General features: G+C 39.0%; 1 protein-coding gene across 9 annotated transcripts in view; it reads right to left on the bottom strand.

Moving 5' to 3' along the window:
* The window catches only part of LOC139465749 (centaurin-gamma-1A-like), a 97,923-nt gene that overhangs the window by 24,524 nt on the left and 51,075 nt on the right, over window positions 1-22,324 (bottom strand). For 3 of the 9 annotated variants that reach the window (XM_071247593.1, XM_071247594.1, XM_071247602.1), the window contains 8 exons: window positions 21,493-21,634; window positions 14,371-14,505; window positions 11,781-11,995; window positions 10,957-11,097; window positions 8,240-8,341; window positions 4,212-4,304; window positions 1,747-1,848; window positions 950-1,036 (listed from right to left, as the gene is read on the bottom strand). In XM_071247593.1, coding sequence (XP_071103694.1) covers window positions 950-1,036; window positions 1,747-1,848; window positions 4,212-4,304; window positions 8,240-8,341; window positions 10,957-11,097; window positions 11,781-11,995; window positions 14,371-14,505; window positions 21,493-21,634 — 1,017 coding nt within the window. The remainder of the gene's footprint in view (window positions 1-949; window positions 1,037-1,746; window positions 1,849-4,211; window positions 4,305-8,239; window positions 8,342-10,956; window positions 11,098-11,780; window positions 11,996-14,370; window positions 14,506-21,492; window positions 21,635-22,324) is intronic. The other 6 variants (XM_071247595.1, XM_071247598.1, XM_071247596.1 and 3 more) reach the window with 6 other exon arrangements.

The following is a 22,324-nucleotide window of genomic DNA, read 5'->3' as shown; positions in this document are numbered from 1 at the left end:
AATACACACTTCTACATCTTTTTCACTCTCAAATCAACACAGCGTTTACCCATCCCTCTCAGGTGAACATGACTTTCCCGAACCCTTTTTTATAAATCAATACAACACAATCCAACACCTCTTTCACTCTCAACACAATAACCATCTTCTCAAGGCAAGAGTTAACTCACTATAACAGTCCAGTTTCCACCCATTATAGAGTTACATTTTGGCTGGACTAATAAGTCTATGCATAGTCCAATCAAAATCGCGCAACGAAATTGAAATCCGGTCCGTAAACTGTCATGCAGATTTTGATCGATTGCAGGATTTGCAAAGCATGTGCACCGCAAACTCATTGTAAACAGATATGATCCAAGTCTTTTCATGTTCTTAATCACAGTGCTCACGTGATTTGATGTACTTCGCGATGCAAGACCCGTTTTATCACAATATAGATCTTGATTATCGATTAGATCGTCTTGAGTGGGGCCGCCATTTTGTTTGAAACAAATGCAAGTGATACGAGAGATGGAATCTGATTGGTCCATATAGGCGAGGCTTAAGGGACAAAGCTTGTTATAACCACTGGTGGCACTGCAATCGAGCACAGGAATTCCAGCCTTGTTCCGCAAGGGTCGAAACTGGAGTTTTAAAGTCAGTTCACTCCCTTGCCTCGGGAAGATGCACAATAACTTACCCACCCTCACTCCAATATCAACACAACACTTTCCCAACCTTCACATATACACTATACAAACATGACATACTGGCTTCATTCATTATTTATCCAATTTATTATCCTAATTCCAACTATGAACATCTGAAATGAATCTCACACTGCCTATTAAATATTCACATATGGAATAAATGCATAACGACCGGCCCCTTCGGTGGATCTACAGCTACTAAAGATATGAACACCATTCAAACACACTGAGAGTTGTCACCGCTACACATGTCGGCTTACATTGAAGAGATTCGACCTCCGTCTGTTTTTTCTAGACTGCGTTGGAGTGCTTGTTGGAGTAGGCAAGTCTTTCCCTTCAGGTTTATCCTGTAAGAAGGTATATATTGCAGACATCGTTAGTCCTTTATCTATATGCTATAGCCAATCCCATGCTCTAATTCATCACCTACCGTAATCATTGCAAACTGGGAATTGTGAGATAAATACCAAACGATTTATATCAATAAGCAAAAGAAATTTAATTGAATTTCAATTTTGACTTTTTAAACTCCCAGTTTACAGCATCCATGAGCTTCATGCCGTTTCCTGATTGGCCACCTGTTATATTACCCATCATCCTGTAGTGCTATCCAATAATAGGCAGACAAAAAAGCCACCAATTATATGAAAGCCATGCACACAGTAGCCCATGCATTCAAATCATAATACCCAAAGAACAAAATATACGAGTTACAAAAATCAACACAAGAAACATTATTTAAGAAATCAAATCAAAAGAGGCAGTGACAACCTGAAATGGCAGAATCAGTTTTACGTAGCAATGAATTGATGATGAGAAAGAAATTATTCAAGATATGAGATATGAATTCACAGCAAAATTCTAGGTTCGAAACCTACTCCACACCCTAAATCATAATTCACACTACAAGTGCAAAAGTCAGTGTGTGAGCAATCAGCCAAATTCAAGCTGCAAAAAGGTGATAGGTTAATCCTTCCATGCTGTGTAAAAGTTAATGGCTAGTTGCTATGGCGTTGTGAGGGAGAAAAGTTCCGTCCAATCAGCTGTAGGCACTTACTAGTATGAGGCTGGACCTGACACGGGTCATTCTAGTCAGGAGAGGGGTGAAAGGACTATTGTCGTGAATTTGTAATTCCATCATGTAAGAATCCATTTTTTCCTACAAAAGGAGTTAGAGAATCGCATAATAAAAATAAATGTTATTTAAGTCTCAGAATTAACTAGACACAGTCCATATAGCAACGTCTATCCATTGAAAAATGTGAACATCAATGCACCATCATCTGATGAAGGTTAATCCTTAGCTGACAGCGGATGTGTTTTATGGAACATTATATTTGCACTTACACAGAATTTGTCTCATTAACAAATATTTTCCTCTCATAAGGGAATTCACAGTACATATTTCAAGGGCTTATCAATAAGAGATGTAAGTTTCAATTTGAAAATGACTGAACGATTTTAGTAAGTCTTAATCTGTATTAGTGGACAAAACATACAAGGGGCTATGCTAGACCATTATGACAAGTACACACAGAGGAGAGAGCTGAATAACTGAACTAGACGATCACATATATAGGATCAGAGCTTAAATCAATACAAGGACCTGCAAAGGCATAGGGCTAGGAATACATTGCGGGGTCAGTATTGATATGGTAGGCACTAGAAGATTTATCAAGAAAATTCATAAATTTGTAACAAGCTTAAACAAAAGTGATTTAAGATCTCTCTTGACAGGAAAGTCCAAATTCCTTTCCAACCATCATTTGGACTGATAGACTGTTTGAGATCTCCATGTTCACTATGAAACCATAACCGTCGGCTACAAAGAATTTTCAGAAGTAATTCTTTTGCGATTGAATTCATAACTTGGTCTCATGGAAGGAAACATCATGAATCTATCTGCAGGATTGTAAAGTATGTCACAAAGTACTATCTGAGCTTGATAAATTTAAGCCATCAAGTTAAGCTAAAAATGAAGGAATAACCTATTTCGTTTTATAGGCTGTGCGATTTCATAAATCAATCATCAAATTAACCCCAAATGGCACCCATTAAAAGCTGATGGCGTGTTACTTCTAAGATCAAATAGTCTATCATTAGGTTAAAATCTTGCTAAAAGACTACCTATATATATTGCCTAAAAAGCTAAGCAAAACTTACGTTATTAAACTAGTATTACTCTACAACTGATATACCAATGAGATATTATTATCTCAAACATAAATATATACAGCAGAGTATATGAAAGTTAGTTTACTTGGCATGTGTTTAGTTTTACAGTTAATTAGTTTTTACAGATACCAGCTAATACATGTTGATTTTCATCACAAGGTTCTTGGCCCTCAACCACACATCTCTCTAGGACCCAATATGTTCTTTCATGTTTAATGCACTCAGCAATATTTCAGCCAAAGGATGACAGACTGAAAATAATGAAAACTGGACAGACAATCCAGTGATTGATATTATGAGCAACCATCCATGCCGTACTGTCACAATATCACCAAGTCTGACCAGGCAATGAATTAAGATGCTCTTATTACCAGGATAGGTTGCTGAGACCTATTCTAACCAGGAATCTCCACAGGTTGCAAGAACTCTATAGTAGTCTGGTCCTTGAGGTAGGTAAGCCAGATTGTCATCAGAGACGCAGACTTTGACCATGTATGTAGGGACAAGATATACATCATTCGCCACCAGCAGAATACTACTTATCACGGTTGTACCAGATTGTGACCTGCATCTTTAAAGACCAACCGGATATCCAAGGAAAAAATTTGAAAAAAGGTATAGTCTCCAATTCATCTGAATCTTGTAAGTATCCAGACAATGACATGGAATCTTAACTTAGCATGGTTCGATCCATTTTGTTATACACAGATGATCCAATACATTAATTGAAAGTAGAGAAATCAGACTACATCAGAATCCATCTGTTCTGGGGTACCAATACAAGAAGTGTTTGAATGCTTGTTCAACTGCGGTCTTCCATGAGTATTGAATACAGTGTAGGCTTTGTTGATGTCACAACATTCCACCATCATCAGATAAGAAATAACAAATTTTGCATCTTGCTGTATAACTTTGTTTCCTGTTGTTTGTTTTATTTTCAGGTTAAACAGACGAAATCACTGGTATGTGACACTTTGTTCCTGGATACACAGGGTGAATAAATACCATATCATCACACGATGGAATCCATCTTCATATACACCAGTGCCCGAATTCTCAAAGCGACTGCAGCTACGGCCAGGGTAAAACTATGTTAAGCTATAGGAGTTACGGAAGTCGTAGCGCTACAATCGCTTTGTGAATATGAGCACAGATGCCAGTGGTTCATGACTTGATGAGACTGATTTCTAAGATATGTATATACTAAAAGAAACACTGACAGAGACACAGACAAGACAAATACACTACAGAACATACAAGAGAAGCAGATATGATGTTAGTAGATACACGCAGTTATGATGGAAGGCATGCGCACGTCTCTGACCAGACGAGCTTCCACAGACTTACACTCATGAAAGTAGGCTTCAGAGATTGTTTGTTTTTCCGAGCCAAAAAATTGGCCGTGGAATGGTGGGCATGTTGGCGAAGATCAGTAGCTCCCTGTCAAAACAAAGGTCCACTCACATGCATTTTGCAAAGCTAAGCCATGGCTGGGAGGTAGGGGACAACGTTTTCCAAAAATCAACAAATATGGTCCCAAATAATGTTCCATTATGGGAAGGTCCTTTCCATACTGACCCAAACAATGATTTGAAACATTAAATTTGTCTTCCAAAAATATTCCAATTTTGAACAGTTCAAGTTTAAATTAAACTAGATGGTCAAATTACTAATGGCGAGAAGACTTTCCGAAGACTTAAACCCTTAAGTTTGGAATTTCTGCATTTCAAACGACACATTCTATGTATAAACAGATGATAAATTTAGTAATGAGGGAGACAAAGTAGTCTTAAAAAACTTAAATTTTTAATTTGGAGAAGTCTTCTTAATCACTCTATGTTTGAAATTCAGCTTTTTGTTTAAACTATAGTTAACCCTCTTTTCTGATTGAGACTGAACAACAATCAGGCCAAATAGTAACCCTGATTTGTGAGCATCATTGCAACGTGACAGAAAGTTAATTTGCCAGTAGTCCCCTCCTCCCTCACCTCGGAGGGCACATCCTGCTCTTGGTTGACACAAAGCTCCATGTACTAATGCAACAGAAGTCCTGAGCAATTTGCCCACATAGCCCTAGCAAGAAGCTCGGTTCACCTAAAGCACCAATTGCACAAACATACATCTACATACCGCCTGCATGTTCAAGAACTGCAGATCAATAATCTAATATTATTGCCAAGTCAAAATTTTACAAACAATGTTTGGTTTTTCGGAGCAAGAATTGAGTAGATCTACCTTATCCTCGTATCAAATCACAATTTTACAAATTATGTTCGTTATCTGGTTTTGACAAATCTTTTGACAATCTTAACAATGAAATAAGTAGCTTAACCTCGCATAAACAAAAAGGTCAAATTTTGAAACCATTTATGAATGCAATGATTGGACAGTCATTGATGACTGCTTATGAGATATGATTCCTTCACCTTCAGTACTTGTTGTGCAACAATGCTAAAGGCAGAATGTAACAAAGAAAGAGATGCACTGCTCTCAGGAGTACAATGACGTTGGTTTGTCAGCTTATTTAATCAAATCCCCATTTTTCCAGGGCTCTTATCATGATTCCTGTAAATGATGCTATTGTCCTAAAGAGCAATACAAGAACAAGATGCCAACACAAATGAATACAACATTGAAATTAACCAGCATGAAGGATGACAAAACAGAGTAAATGAAACTTAAAATCAATTAAAACTGAAACAAAATTACAAGATGCAAATAGGCTTGCCCTGTTTACTACTTGGATCACTGAACTGCCTACACACTATTTTTGTATGTGCCTCCCTTTTCTTCAGACACCTCCCATCTCTCTAACATGTTTGAAATTTTGTTTTTTTGTTTGTTGTTGAACACTGCTCTCAGCAATATTCCAGCTATATGATAGCAGCCTTTAAATAATCAAGTCTGGACCAGACAATAATGACATTGGTAGTTGCGCCCCTCTTTTAAAAATATGGATCCAACTCCATGTAGGTCTTTTCAAAATGTTACATAGAGTCCAAAGACTAAACAGAGAAGGGGGTCTGAATGGGTGGGTGGGTGAATGTTGTTTAACGCTGCAGGATATTTTCAAGTTACACTTCAAAGCAATAATCAAAGAACTTTAACACGCAATCAGCCATGTTTCACAGTGTAACCACACAATGCCCATGAGAGTCAGATCTCAAAATAAGCATCGAGCCAGTTGACCCCAGAAGGCGTACAAGGCTCTGTGTTAAGGTGAGAGAATGAATGAGTATGGTTTTATGCTGCTTTTAGCAATATTCCAGCAATATCACGGCAGGGGACACCAGAAACGGGCTTCACATATTGTACCCATGTAAGAAATCAAACCCAGGCCTTCGGCATGACAAGCGAATGCTTTAACCACTAGGCTACCCGACCGCCCCTCTATGTTAAGGAGTGCCGTTAATGTTTGTTCATAATATCCTTTTCTATTTCCACCTCCTGCAGACATGCATCTATGATCCAAGTAATAAATTATAGTGGGCTGAGCACGAGACATGCATGATATAGAATGATGCTCTCTTCACTAGCAGGATTCATTCATGAAATATGACAGTGATGGTTACGTTCATAAACTGGATAGCATGAAATGAACATAGGTGATTAATGAGGAGGATACAGCAAACTCATAAAGAAGCAAAAGCTAAGGTAACGGAAGATAAATGAGGAGCTATGATAAATGAACTACCACGCTGACAGTCAAAAAACATGAGTGAGTGAGTGAGTGAATGTTGTTCAACTCCAGTCAGAAATATACCAAAAAATTAAGGACCACCCGATTCATATTACTATACTAATCTGTCATGCCATGACAGATAAACTATAGTAATGTTAAAGAATTGGGTGATTCTTAACTTTTTTTTAGTAGTATATTTCAGCAATATTATGGCTGCATTAAATAACCAAGTCTGGCACAGACCAACCAGTGACTGAAAACATGAACAATGAGGTCATATTGACTTGCAAATCACCATGCCTGATCGCCTGAATGATTTGAGTTGTATCTTAAAATCAGGGAGTGATTGAATGTTTTTTTGTGCCACAGGCTCAGTGGTAGTCTGGTTCAGACAAACCGGCTGTGTCAACAGTTGAGGCAACTGACCACACCCCCATGTTACATGGACACAGTGAGCAGGTCACAGCTGGATGTTAGTTTACCAAGGTGGACACACACAAGGAAAATATAGCTTTTTCTTTCAAATATATTTTTAATGTTTTCTGACTGTCAGGTGCTAAAAATATGAACGACATGCATGATATACTTCTCAACCATTGCCAAAATGGTCATTAGTGAAAGGTGTAGACCTTAGCAAATGTTGAGTAGTATATTGGAACACTTCACTAACCAATGTCATGGAGGCGAAGGGGTCTTTTTTTAAAGTGTTTTACTTGTTGACAGATACTCCTGTGTTTTCAAGTGTTTAATTAACACGTTATTACACCATTCTGTCTTGAGTTCACGTCCATGATTTGTACGTACATTTGTCTAGTGAGAGATTGAAATGCACATGCTGTATATTAGTTTCTACGGAAAATACACAAGTAGAACATTCACATGGGTTCTGTCTTCACCAACAATGTGGGCAGTTTCACATCAGTGAACTGAGCATTATTTTCATAATCACCGTGTTAAGACATCGAACATTTCTCTCTCTTTATAAATATATTTTATTTGACCGAACACATCTTCAAGGATAAGTAATCTCTGAAGAAAGTTACAAAAAATCCTTATGTGCAGAGTACTAAGATGCAAAAAACCAAAAAAGTTCTTCATGTATAGAACTGTGCTTGTTTAGGTGCATGTTATTGTGCAAGTGAACAATCTGCCTCCCCAGTGAGGCTAGTGAGTTATCTGCCCTTGCTAGAGAGGGATCTATTGGGTGATGAGCTACCTTACACCAAAGCCCTTCACCAAACTGAATAGAACAGAAGATGTGACAGGTAGAGGCCTGCTCTCTTGATCAAAAACACTGCTATTCCCCAAAGAAATATTATAGAATTACTTTTATCTGAAATTTATTTAAAAAAAAATACATTTCTAAACCAATTTCCACAATTTTGAATATTCCTTTTAACCATAGTTTTCTAAATTTTCACCTTATCAACATACTCATATACACTTTTCAGAATCTTCAACCTTTTCTTTCAAACCTTGTTTTATGAATTTTCATTTCGCTAAATTTCTTAACATTGGGCATACCCGTATCCACTGTTTATTACTACAAGGTCCAGAAAGAGCTATTATATTGATATCGAAATATCAGTTTCCCTGAAGCAAATTCCCGATGATGACAAGCAGTCAGTGTTTAAGATGTTGAGACAATGAGTCAAGTGAGAAAGGGCAGAGTGCAGAATAAACAGAAACTTACACTAAAGGAGTTGGATTTCTGAACAGAAGCGGTGGGTTTTTTATTTTTCCGAACAGCCAGAGGTGTCGATGCTGTTACTTCTCTAAAATCAACTCTATCATCCTACAACAAATATGACCCTTCTGCATGAAAACACTTCATAATTGTGGCGATACAATAAACAACATCAGCTATCAACCACATGGTAATACTCCCGATGTTGGCCCGAGGACGAACATCGACCATCTGCCTAAAACAGATACAAACAAGCTGGGGCTTGCATCACAAACTAAAACAGTAGCAGCCCATTCCAGGGGCACTGCAGTATCTGCAATCATACAAAGAAATTAGTGAAAAGTTGGGTTTTTAGAACAGTTTTCCTGTTATATCACAGCTTGTCAGCTTAATGCTGGGGGTAATCCCTTAGCGATGTAGGTCTGTATCTACACCCCTTTGTTTAATTTAAACCCATGAGAAATGTTATAAGGCTGACAGACCAAGGATCAAAATAAAGATGAATCTGGGATTTAACCCACAATCAGCAGATCCTGGCATCAGAAAGGGACACAACTCTGCACAATGAATTGCGGCTCTTGGATGATTCGTAAGTCTTGTCATACAAGAGATAACAGAAAATGAAGACTACAGACTACCAAATAACGCCTGGTACAACACAGGCTTTCAAGGGTGAAGATCAGTAGCCTTCTTGAATGCTTTGGTTCATGTTGAATTTTGATTCAAGTATGATGAGGTGCAACATGGGATCATTCATCAGTGATCTTTTCATCAATAGGCTGAACCATACGATTTCTATGTTTGTTTTCTGTTTAACGCATCACTCAGTAATATTCCAGCTATTTGAAAGCAGCCTGCAAATAATAGAGTCTGGGCTAGACCACCCAGTGATTGACATCATGAGCATCGATCTTAGAAACAGGTACGATGACATGCATCAACCAAGTCAGTGAGCCTGACCACCCAATCCTGTCAGTCCCCTCTTATGACAAGCACGGGTTGCTGAAGACCAATTCTGACGCAGATCTTCACAGGTGTATGATGTCTTTGAATTCAGAATTTTCTCCATGTTATAATGTATACACCATTGAAGATACACAAGAATATAAACAAGGACTAACTGACTATCAGACAACACAGTATAAGATGGGTCAGGTCAACGAGACAACATGTAGTCATGCAGACTTAGTTGGTCATAGGTTAGTGCTTAAGTGGATCAAATTTGTAGTTAAGTTAAAAGTGAATATATTGAGTACAGGTGTTGTTTTCAAATTCATAAAAGGGAAGAAAAAGTTTGGATAAAATAAGAAAAAGAAAAGATACTTGAATACCAAGCAACTTAAACCACCAAGAAATTCATTGGATGATGGGTACAAATTTTCATATATATTTATATATTTCCTGTAAGAAAAGGCTTAATGATTAGACATCTGAAAAGCATTTCAAAAATCATTTAAAAAGAAATAGCATATAGACATCTAAGCACTGAGTTCAAAGAGAAATGAAACTTTTTTTCCTAACATATGAAACATCATAAGCATAAACAGTTTCTATCATAATCACTTCAAATTAACTTCGTAGAAACATGTGAAGCAGGCCATTGCAGGGGCGCTGCAGTATCTGCTATCAACGCACTTGAACTTTAAAGTAAATCACAGAATTAAGAAAGTACTTAAATCATTCAAAGTAAAGACTTGTGATATTCTGTTCCCCCAGGGTCTACAACCTTCTGTACTTATACTGGCCTAGAACAGTGCACCTACCAACACGGGAGACCTGTGATATTCTGACGGTCACCCCCAGGGTCTACAACCTTCTGTACTTATACTGGCCTAGAACAGTGCACCTACCAACATAGGAGACCTGTGATATTCTGACGGTCACCCCCAGGGTCTACAACCTTCTGTACTTATACTGGCCTAGAACAGTGCACCTACCAACATAGGAGACCTGTGATATTCTGACGGTCACCCCCAGGTTCTACAATCCTGTTGTACCTATACTGGCCTAGAACAGTGCACCTACCAACATAGGAGACCTGTGATATTCTGACGGTCACCCCCAGGGTCTACAACCTTCTGTACTTATACTGGCCTAGAACAGTGCACCTACCAACATAGGAGACCTGTAATATTCTGACGGTCACCCCCAGGGTCTACAATCCTGTTGTACCTATACTGGCCTAGAACAGTGCACCTACCAACATAGGAGACCTGTGATATTCTGACAGTCACCCCCAGGGTCTACAATCCTGTTGTACCTATACTGGCCTAGAACAGTGCACGTACCAACATGGGAGACCTGTGATATTCTGACAGTCACCCCCAGGATCTACAATCCTGTGGTACCTATACTGGCCTAGAACAGTGCACGTACCAACATGGGAGACCTGTGATATTCTGACAGTCACCCCCAGGATCTACAATCCTGTGGTACCTATACTGGCCTAGAACAGTGCACGTACCAACATGGGAGACCTGTGATATTCTGACAGTCACCCCCAGGATCTACAATCCTGTGGTACCTATACTGGCCTAGAACAGTGCACGTACCAACATGGGAGACCTGTGATATTCTGATGGGTCACCCCCAGGGACAATCCTGTGCTACCTATCCTGGCCTAGAACTGCACCTACCAACACGGGAGACCTGTGATATTCTGAAAGTCACCCCCAGGGACATGTGTGCTACCTATACTGGCCTGCCATGGGGCACCTACTAACCTGTGAGTCGGGCTCAGGGAGAGGAGGGGGGAGCTGCTGGGGTGGAGGGAGATGCTGATGCTCCTTCTTCTTTCTATCTGACTTCTCCTTTGTGGATTCTCGCATCTCTTTCTCTTTGGTAGTACTCCCTGACTGCTGGCCCTGTGAAGAGTGAGTGAGTGAGTGAGTGAGTGAGTGAGTGAGTGAGTGAGTGAGTGAGTGAGTGAGTGAGTAAATGAATGAGAATCTGGACCAGACAAAGTAAGAAAAGCCCTTATGAAATCACATGTTAAAGTTTGTTAATGCTGGATTCAGCAATGTTCCAGTAGAATGACAGCGGCCTGTATATCAAATCTGGACCAGACAAACCAGTGAGTAACTGTCCACGTCTTCGGATTATCTGCCAAGTCACTGATCCTGACCACCTGATACTAGCCTAAACAACTCACCTGGCTCCCCCATTGACTAGCGCTGTTTTGTGTCCACTACTAGCCCCAACAACTCAGCTGGCTCCCCCTTGACTAGCGCTGTTCTCTGTCCACTACTAGCCCCAACAACTGATCTGGCTCCCCCCTTGACTAGCGCTGTTTTGTGTCCACAACTAGCCCCAACAACTGATCTGGCTCCCCCTTGACTAGCGCTGTTCTCTGTCCACTACTAGCCCCAACAACTCGCTGGCTCCCCCCTTGACTAGCGCTGTTTTGTGTCCACAACTAGCCTAAACAACTCACCTGGCTCCCCCCTTGACTAGCGCTGTTCTGTGTCCAATACTAGCCTCAACAACTCACCTGGCTCCCCCCTTGACTAACGCTGTTCTGTGTCCATTACAAGCCCAAACAACTCACCTGGTTCCCCCCTTGACTAGTGTTGTTCTGGATACTCGTCCCGGTTACCAGTGTTCCGGAGCTAGATGTTGACTGACTGCTGGTGCTATGACTATCATAGGGCTTGCTGGACTGTGTGCCATAGTAGGATCGTTGTGAGTGGTTTGGGGTACTTGGGACAGGGGTCACAGTAGATGGCAAAGATGGGTACCGGGTCTGCACTATCCTTTGGCATGCTGTAAAAGAGACAAGTACAGAATGAAAGTGACAAAAAACATTTCCATAATCATAAAACATTTCTGCAAAAATCAGAGTCCAATGTATAATTCCAACTATACCATAATCATGTGTTTATGAATCACTATCAAATAGTGATAGTACCAGATGTTCCCAAACATCTCAACAAATCCAGCACCACTGGTAGCACCTGTCACAAACACATGCAAAGACAAGTCAACTGTTCACCTGAAACAACACAGCATATGGTTCAAGTCAAAATAGGGAATTGTAACGGACATCATATTTATCACTGATGCTTTAAATTATGAAATATCCTCCACATGGCTACCATAAAACTTTTTAAAAGTTTCACTGAGACCTTGAATGTTGTAACGCTGATCAAACAACAGGAGTAAAATTCAGTAACTGAGTCGAACAATAACTTACACTTGACATAGAGGAAATCTACATACATGTGACCTTTACAGGACAAAATCTGAGTTCTACATATATCAATATATATTAATTTACTATTACAGTAAGTACAGTAAGGCAAATAGCTCAGCGACACAGTCACCATTATTCAGGCTGTGCAAATTGGTCTCTAAATAATCACATCTGGACAAGGCAAACCAGTGACTGAATATATTACTAATGATCATGGTGACACATATTCAGCCATGCCAGAGCTCAAGACCACTGACATGAATTTAGTCACTCTTACAGTGAGTGAGTGAGATGGGTTTAACGCCACTTTCAACAGTATTCCAGTTACATCGCGGCGTTAGTCACTCTTACAACCAACAATGGAGCGTTGATGTGATGCACAGCATGGTGACACATTCAGCCATGCCAGAGCTCAAGACCACTCAGATGAATTAAGTCACTCTTACAACCAACAATGGAGTGTTGATAACCACTTCTCATCTATATCCACATGGAGTGGATTATTTCAGTACATGGCTGAGTGACTGAACAGATCAAAACATCGTTAAACCCATGGGTATTATTCCATGCTTTATATTGCACTGTCAAACAATCATAGATTAGAATTGACTAGCCTGTCTCAAAGTCCCTGAACTACATAATTTTCCCTTCTGCCCACCCCTTACGGTAATGCAATGGCTCTGAATGAAGCAAGTCTAGATTTCCACACCTCATAAGGCTCCTGTTCAATCTAAATAGAGTTGCTTGTTTCTATCAAAACTAAATATTTTCAGTGACTAAGCGTTAGTGTAAGAATTTACCAATGTCAGTGTTCAAGATTATGGGGTCCTTGTCATATCCCTAATGTTGAAGCTGAAGATTTAGAGGTCCCCAGATTCAAATGCTATTGCAGCAAACTGTGGAATTTGCTTTAAGTTGTTGCTAATTGTTTATCAAAATGTATGAGACAGCCAGACAGGGGATCTGTCATCTAGCGATAAGGGCGGGAGGACTAGGAAGGCTGGACTGACCTATTTGTTTTTGTGCACAGTGCAGGGTTAGAAATTGGCACTAGTCCTCTAGTCTTTGCCAAACTGCCCAATAGTAAAGGTATCCTAAGGACTAGTAGAATTTCGACATTTTAAAGGTTTTGCTATATGCTATCATTACAAGGACTAGTCGACTGAAACTGTTAGTTTCCACCGCTGCAGTGGGATCTTGGATTCTTTAATTTCAAACACTGAAGACAATTCAGTGTTACATTTCAATAGAAACAATCCATGCAATTGGGAAACAAGATGGCCTTCAATCCACCATGGTCACCGAGCCTCACCACCCAATCCATTTAGTCACCTCTTGCAACAAGTAGAAATTGTCATACCTATATTCATACCCAAAATACACAGGTATGCCATCTCTTCAAAGCTACAAATTTAGTCATAATACAGACTAACCTGGAAAATTCTTAATTCCAATTAGGGATTTTTTTTCTGACATTTCCTGCAGACATGGGCCGAATATCAGACTCTGAGCAGGTCTAAACAACCCCCTGAACTTTCCATGTGTCATAATATCAAGCATAAACAAAACCACCCTCCATGTTGGACAACAACAGTATCTTTTTCGATTCCTGACACGGCAAAAAGCATCACAATCTGCACTGGAAAAACATCAAAACATGAACTGTCGTGCAAAATAAATAAAACTGTGGAATCAAGATGTTTCAGAATTCAAATAAGATAACCTACCGAATCAAATTTCATATTACAAACATCATAATATAGAAAATAATTAAATAAAACAATAATACTTGCCTAGAAGAAGAGACAAAACAGACATCACTGTGTATCCTTTGTGAACAGGCCTAAATATTTTCTTTGTCAACATGCGAAAGCATCCCTAGGACTTAACACACTGCTGCATTTCTAGCTAATGTTAAAAAAATCTTCCCTCTGTACTGTCTTACCATCCTGAAAGACTCTCTCGACATTTAAACCATATGTGGCACACGTTTCATAGTAGGAGCATCTCTTCAAATCCGAGGCTAGTTTTCTCGCCCTCATGTCGTCAATTAGGCGAGGATTACTTTCGCTTATGGCATCTGAAAAGAGAAATGTAAACTTAAACGGAATTTCCGCACATGAAGCTGGAGATAGTTTATCAAGAATTTTAAGCCTCAGAATAAATAAACAAGGCTTTGATTCACACTAATAGAAGATGCTTTCTTTATGATATTTTTATGTGATTTATGAGAAGATAATAATCAAAGTTTACACATCTCAACATCATGTAGATATGGAATTTCTAAGTTTGCTGACATTCTCTCAAATGTCAGCACAAAGAGGTGTGTGTATTATTCCAAAATATTTCACAGAGATTTGATCTTCTTAAACTTTCTTAATTTCAACAAAAAATGGCATTTGTTTGGTGATTTTGAGAAAGTGTAAACTACAAAAAGAGTATTTTTTTATATAGTTTATCTTTTTCCTACACATATTAATACCAGGGATACAACATTGGTCTTAATTTGGTATTAAATCTTATGCAGACTTTGAGAAAGTTTGAAATACATAGGTGTTTTTCAATGTAGGTATTTATTTTTTCTACAGTGACTCAATAATACCCGGGATGCAATATGGTCTTTTGTTTGGGTTCAGCTTTTTTGCAGATCTCGAGAAGTGTAAAATACAAAAGGTTTTTTTTAATGTAGTTTATAATTTTCCTACAGTCATAAACAAGATGCTTCTGGAAGGTTTGGAAGCCTAGGAATAATATCGGCACGGTATCCCACTGATTGTTTAGAATTGCAACAAAACGTTCAGACTTTAGGCATATCATGCTGCACAGCTGATCTAAGTTTAATGCAGGAGCTTCCGGTATTCAGGGGGACGATTTTGTGGTAATTAAGCATGTGATAGATGTACACAGATGTCACATCTCTGCCGCATGTGGTCTCGGAAATCCAACTCAGTTCAATAAAGGAAAAAGAGCCTTGTGTGTATATTTCACATCTGGTGCTCATTCATAAAAAGTATTCATTCGTTGTTTTTTCCTCAAAATATTTTCCAATTCTCTCCTCACATGGAATGCGGAAATACGTGGTAGAGAATCAGTGCAACAATCACTGTATATTGTGTAAACCTGGAAACTACATCTGAGTGGAACCACATTGTCAAACACAGCTCTGTCTTTCTAAAGGGCAACACATTTTCCAAATTCTCTGATTTCAAGTGTAATCTGTTAATGAATGAAATCTGGTTTTTTTCTGGTTCCGAAGTAGGAAAGAACATTCATTTTTCTCAGTTAATAATTCAAGTGATATTTAGTACATGCAATTATGCACTAATTTCAAGTAATTTGAACCTCCGTTCCTGTTCTTGGAGGAAACGAGAGCCTGGTAGACTGATTTATTGATGAAGCAGCATGGTAAGAAGTAATTACTGCTGAACATACATGTAATAAGGCTGCAAGTGTAACTTCCTCATCAGCTTACATAATTACATTATCTCCTCACTGTATTGCTTTAGATATTACAGCCAAAGACCTTTCTTCAGCAAAGCTGCATAAAACCGTCCACTTTCTATTCAAATTCACATTTTCAGACTGTTCTTCAAAGTGGACTGGAATTTAAATTTTGTTAATGGATCTATATTGCATCTTAAGAAGTCAACAAATCTCCTCTAGGCCTTCTTACAAATTCCTCACTTGATGAGGGTTAAACTGTGTCATAATTAATGTCTTATCAATGAATCTCAACTTGGATTAAGCTCTACACTTCCCATCTGCTTTTCGGTGGTTACATTTTCTGATGTTTGAGGTATGTTCTGGATCTGTTGCTATTCGGGATGGTGTTCACATAGAATGACTTCAAGCATAACAGTTGCCATGGTTTCAAAGACAGTTTTGGTGCTTAGTAGCACCTTGGAACACTCATCAAGGTTTGAATATCATAAAATTACCTTTCATATGTAATGAAAGATTCTCGAAAACATTCATAATAATTCAGTAACAGAAAATGTATTCCATCAAATATGAGTTACTGTACACACATTTCAAGATGAAATTCAGAAAAGACATCCATAAAATGTATTTTGAGTTGCGTGTGGCAATGGTTATCAAACAATCTCTGAGTTAAGACATAAACTAAAAATATTCTCAGGAATGAACTTTGGAAAGTTAGCAGCAGGTGGACAATCTTTTTCATCTTGTCCAAGAAAAAAGAGGTGCCATTCAGCTGCCAGAATTTTCAAGTTCTGTTTTATTTGCAGAACAAAAAGCTGTCATCATGGTCATGCAGGCTTATTTTATTAATGCAGACAGTGCCTTAAAATCAAAGTCACTCGGGAAGAACTACCCACATCACAAACCCATCTGGCCCATCCATCCATCCATCCAGCGAGCGAGCAAGCAAGCAACCACTCACCCCACCCCAACCCACCCTACCTTCACACACACAAACAGTTCCATATTTTCAAGTTTTTCTACATTTTATTATTCAGGTGAGTTCAAAGGAAATCAAAACTTTTTTGCTGTGCTGCAAAATAATGTATGTCGTAAAGATAGGCATTTTCTTACTGTGGAGAGAAATGCCACACATGTCAGGTCCTGAAATAATTAGTACTTCCTGTGTTTTGTTTATTGTTTAATGCTGCAATATTTCACCTACATGACAGCCACCATGTTAATCGAGTCAGGACCAGGCAAACATTGATTGATATAAGCAAAGATCCACATTAGGATGGCATGCTTTCAACCAAGTCACTGATTCTCTGACACCCAATTAAGTTCAACAAGCATAGGTTGCTGAGGATGGGGGGGGGGGGGTGCAATTCTAATCTTGAATACCCATGGAGGTCCTTCCTATGTGGTCTACCCTCAGCAGTAGGAGGAATTAAGGGGGGCATTTAGGTGAGTATGTAGTGAGTATGGTTTTTATGCTTTTAGCAATAATCCAGCATATCAGGATGGGGAACACCAGAAATAGTAGGAATAGGGGAATAGTACCCGGGACTTTGACATGATGAGTGAAGGCCCTAGGCCCTTTCTTCATACCCCACCTCCTCTTTCATCTATGGAACATAAACCTGTAGACATAAACTAACGTTTCAACTTAACATAAGTGTTGCAACAAGGACAACTGGATGTTCACACCTATTTTGAAAAACTGAATCAGTGCACAATAAATCCAGGCTCCAGATAATGTTTTGAGCCATTGAATATAAACTTACATGATATGATTCACATTGGGTATTGAATACATTGTACTTCCTTGGATTGAGTCTGCCAGGAACTTTTAAACCAATAAGTAAACATTGTTTTCAATAATTCTACTTAAAGTGCTGTTTTGGTAATTTTTAATTTTCTCCTGTTCATGTGCCGCCCCAAATGTGCCAGATGTAGCAAGGGCTCACGAAAGCAATAAGTCTATACAAGAGTAGTTATTGTGCTATCAAAACAACACCATGGAATTGGGATTCGGAACTTTGTATTTCTATGTTAGGTACACACCAATATGAACAGTCAAAATCAAAGTTGTTGCCATGGAAACAGTTTTGTTTTTTTCTAAACACCCCTAAGTAGCAAAAGGCAAACAGGTTTTTGTGTGTGCCAAGTGTCATGAAAGAATACCTATCAGTTTTAGAGATATGGTCTGGACAAACACACCACAATGAACAGAATCCAAGTTAAACTTGTTGCCATGGAAACAGGAATTTATTGTTTTTTCTAAAATTCCTAAATAACAAAAAACACCACTTCAGCCCTTCATTAATACATGTAATAGGTTAGGATGAAAAGTATTTCACAGTTTTCAAGTTGTGCTCCAGAAATGACACCTACCCCTACCTTTTGAGACTGAGTCCAAATTGTTTCCATGGAAATCAATAAAAATTAAAATGCCCAAAATCCGCAAATAACAAAAGGCACCACATCAGGATCTGTTTAATATATCTGCCAAGTTTTGTTGAAAAATATAGAACCGTTGTCGAGTTACGCTCCAGAAACGAAAAACAAGTCGCTCAAAATTATCCGTGAAACTAGCAACATGTCCTTGTCCAAGTTTGATAAAATATATTGAATGGTTTTTGAATTCTGCCCCGGAAACGAACCCCATCCCCAATGGAGTCTATGTCCAACTTCTTTCCATAAAATTTTAAAAAAATAAAAGTTCGAAAAATCCCAAAATTACAAAAGGCACCACTTCAGTGTGTGACTGATAGATTTTCAATCAAATACACTGAATGGTTTTTGAGTTCTGCCCCAGATAAGGAAATGATTACGGACAGACGGACGGACAGACTGGCTGATCGCTATATATCCCCCCACATTATATTCCGGGGGGATAAAAAGCAAGCAACGATATATACTTGCACATGTCTCTAAGGCAATAATGTTTAGTTTAAATCATAAGGTCTCGATTATGTAAATAATAAGAACAAGTTGTCCCTGTAAGAGACTGGAGTCCTCAGACTGTCCACATACTTATACTTGCCTATTAGGAGGATAGAATTACTACACATCCATGGATGTTTCTTTCAGTACAGACTTGGGGCAAAGCTAACAACTATATTGACATGTACGCAAGCACCTAACAACAAATGGGGTTATGGTGATTTGACTCGAGTATAATACGCACATACAGCTTATCTGAAGCTCTGATACATGCTTAATGACCTTGTTTGTCAAGTGATACTGATAAGGTCTATATCCCCTTGATGAATAGTCACAGAAATAAAGCTGAAAAAATACTATCATACAATCCAACCGTTGGAATCAATTCATAGTAAATCACTAAGCCCTACAATTATGTACATGGGGAAAACTTTCAAAAGTTTGTAATAGGGCTGGGACAGGTAACTCGGGTACTCGGGAAGGGTGGTTCCTGAGTAGGCCCCAGATACCCACAGGACTACCCGGACTTGTGGTGATTGTTTAATGGCAAAAATTATCTAGACCTTCCACGGTTACACAATAGTGACTCTGACTTTATAAGTTTGAATAGAGATAAAACTTAAGTCAACTTCAGTGTATGCATGACCAGATCGTTTTATATGAGTATCTAAATACATTTTGCCAGGGCGACGGTCAAACTATTCCCTAAATTTGGAGACCTACAGCAGGTACCCGGGAAGGGTCCCGTAATAGGGGAATGGGTATCCTGATAGTACATTTGGACTCGCCCAAGCTCTAGTTTGTAATTCATACAAGTCTTTTAGGTGTCTTAATTATACAGCATTTTGAGTCCCAGGCTAGGAGCGATTTCTAGGCCTGCAATCTCTTCAGCTCACTGTCAGCATTCACAGACAGCGCTCCTACAAGTCTGCATCAGAGATCAAACATGTGCATGTTGTCTTTGTAAGTCTTATCTAGATCTGAGAAGGGAGAAGTGATATAGGCATCCAGGGAAAACATGCAAGATGGATTGAAAAAGATAACATCTGTTGCATGCAAGAAGGATATTGAATTTCATGATAGTAATTGAAACCGTATTTTCAGCAACATGAGGCCAACCTTCCCTTATCAGTTGGTTGACAAAAAAACATATTTCTAATGTCTGTCTACATTCCCAGCAAATGGATAAAAATACATGCTTTCAAGTATTTTATCTTATCAAATTGCAGTGATAAAAATATCATAATTTAATGAGGTTATAGTAGTTATATATTATAGGTGATAGTAGAGCAACACCATGGTTCAAGAAGGTCGTAATGCAAGTCTTATTCCCCAATGCTGCAAGTAATAACAATCCGTCCTGAAATGGGATGTAATTTGTCAATATGAGTGAGTGAGTGAATATGGTTTTACACCGCTTTTAGCAATATTCCAGCAATATCTAGGCGGGGGACACCAGAAATGGGCTTCACACATTGTACCCATGTCGGGAATCGAACCCGGGTCTTCGGCGTGACGAGCGAACGCGTTAACCACTAGGCTACCCGACCGCCCCTTGTCAATATGACTTGAAGTCTGTTTCTGAGATGTAACATTTTATACCGGTGATGGACTCACTGATATTATGTAGGGCTGAGAAAAACCATTTTAAAAAAAACATATTGAAAGTTAGATGGTGGTCTGGGGGACTATATGATTTATGTGTATGCGGTAATCGCATGTATCACAAAAGTCACAGTTGATGTCACGAAAATCAAGGGCAATTTTCAACCCTATAATATGTAAGAAGGGCACATAAAACCTTTGAGAACTCTAAGCGAAATCAGCAGACCTACACTGAAGTAACATGTCATGCAGGGGTATATTATTGATGTGGGCAGCATTGAGAGGGATATATCATTGATCAATATATTAGCTTTCAACTCGGCCATATCTAAACATTTAAATATCTTAGAAAATCAATATACAAACATAAACCATGCTAGAACACATGCTTCCGAAGAAATCTATCGTAATAATTGACTTATCTGGTGAAAAAAGTTTTGAAAGTTTGCATCTCATAGTGTGTGTGTGTGTGTGTATGTGGGCTTGTTGTTTAAAACTGCACTGAGCAATATTGCAGCTGTATGACGGCAGCTTGTAAATAATCCAAGTCTGGGCCAGACAATCTAGTGATTGATATTGTGAGCTGAGTGAGCTGAGCTGAGCTGAGCGAGTGAGTTTTAACACCACTCAACAGTATTCCAGTTATATCACGGCATGTCAGATTAATGTTGGAGGTAAGCCTGAAGTTGCGCAGGTTTTAGACATTTACCATTTTGGTCAAACCCATGAGTACACCTAGCAACCTATGTCCAACCTTATGTTAAAGTGGAGGATTTGGAGTTCCCTAGATTCAAATACTTCAGCAGGAAATCTTGAGGATCCCAGGGCCTGTTCCACAAAGCAATCTAAGGTGATCTAACTCCCATACTTTAGGCATAAGACAGTCGGAACGCTAATATCGCTTTGTGGAACTGGACCCAAGATCCTCTGCTTGAAATCATGTACTATCACAAGGTTCATACAGAAATGAACCACTAAACTTCAAGGCCTTTTCCAAGCCTGTATGAACCTTGTAATAGTAGTCTTATGACTAACTAATACAAAAGTATTGCCAACCATAATAATTTGCATAATCGCTCACTGTTTTACTTACCCTGCGTTCCTACCAATATGAGTGGTATTTCAGCAGCGTTGCGGTAGTGCGCCATCTTGGCATAGTAGCTGTACACAGCTTGGAAGCTGAGCTCGTTCTCTAGACTGAAGACGAAGATGATGGCATCAACCCAGTGTGTGAACTGAAACACAAGGCCAAACACAAGGGTCAAAATCCACTCCTGTTCAACACTGCCATTTCCTCGTCTTGTCACTGCTCTATCTCAGTGCACAGGAAACTACTGAAGTAGATCACAAAGCTATTGTTTTTATGTTCACTCTGATTACTTGGTATTGTTCCATTTCAGTTATGGTGCAGTTGAGTAAAAAAGGTAGAGGTGAGATAAAAAAGGATTTAACATCTATGCTGGCGATTCCTTGTTTAACCCCTTAAAGCTGAGCGCCAGGCAGGGTAACAGCAAGTACCATCTTTTAACGTCTTTTGGTATGACAAAGCCAGGATCAAACCACCGGGTAGGCGCATTATCCACTAGACCACCGAGGCAGAGTAAAAAGCCGACTTCAGCTTGCTTTATATGAATAATCAATAGCTGGAAATGTCGACAAAGACGACACTTAAAAAAGACTGCTTATAGTTTCAAAGGTCAATCTTTCTGTACAATATATTGTGGTTGTGGATGTTTGTTGATTAACACTGCGCTCAGTAATATTCCTGCTACATGACGGCAGTCTGTAAATAATTGAGACTGGACCTAACAATCCTGTGACTGACATCATGAGCATCAATCTATGCAATTCGGATACAATGCATCAATCAAGTCAGTGAGCCTGGCCACCTGATCCTGTTGGTCACCTCTTATGAAATCTAATCT

The sequence above is a fragment of the Haliotis cracherodii genome, unplaced genomic scaffold (genome assembly GCF_022045235.1).
Source record: "Haliotis cracherodii isolate W230 unplaced genomic scaffold, xgHalCrac1.p SCAF_18, whole genome shotgun sequence".
Lineage (NCBI taxonomy): Eukaryota > Metazoa > Mollusca > Gastropoda > Lepetellida > Haliotidae > Haliotis > Haliotis cracherodii.
The sequence above is the reverse complement of the archived record's forward strand: the minus strand, read 5'-3'. Positions and strand labels throughout refer to the sequence as shown.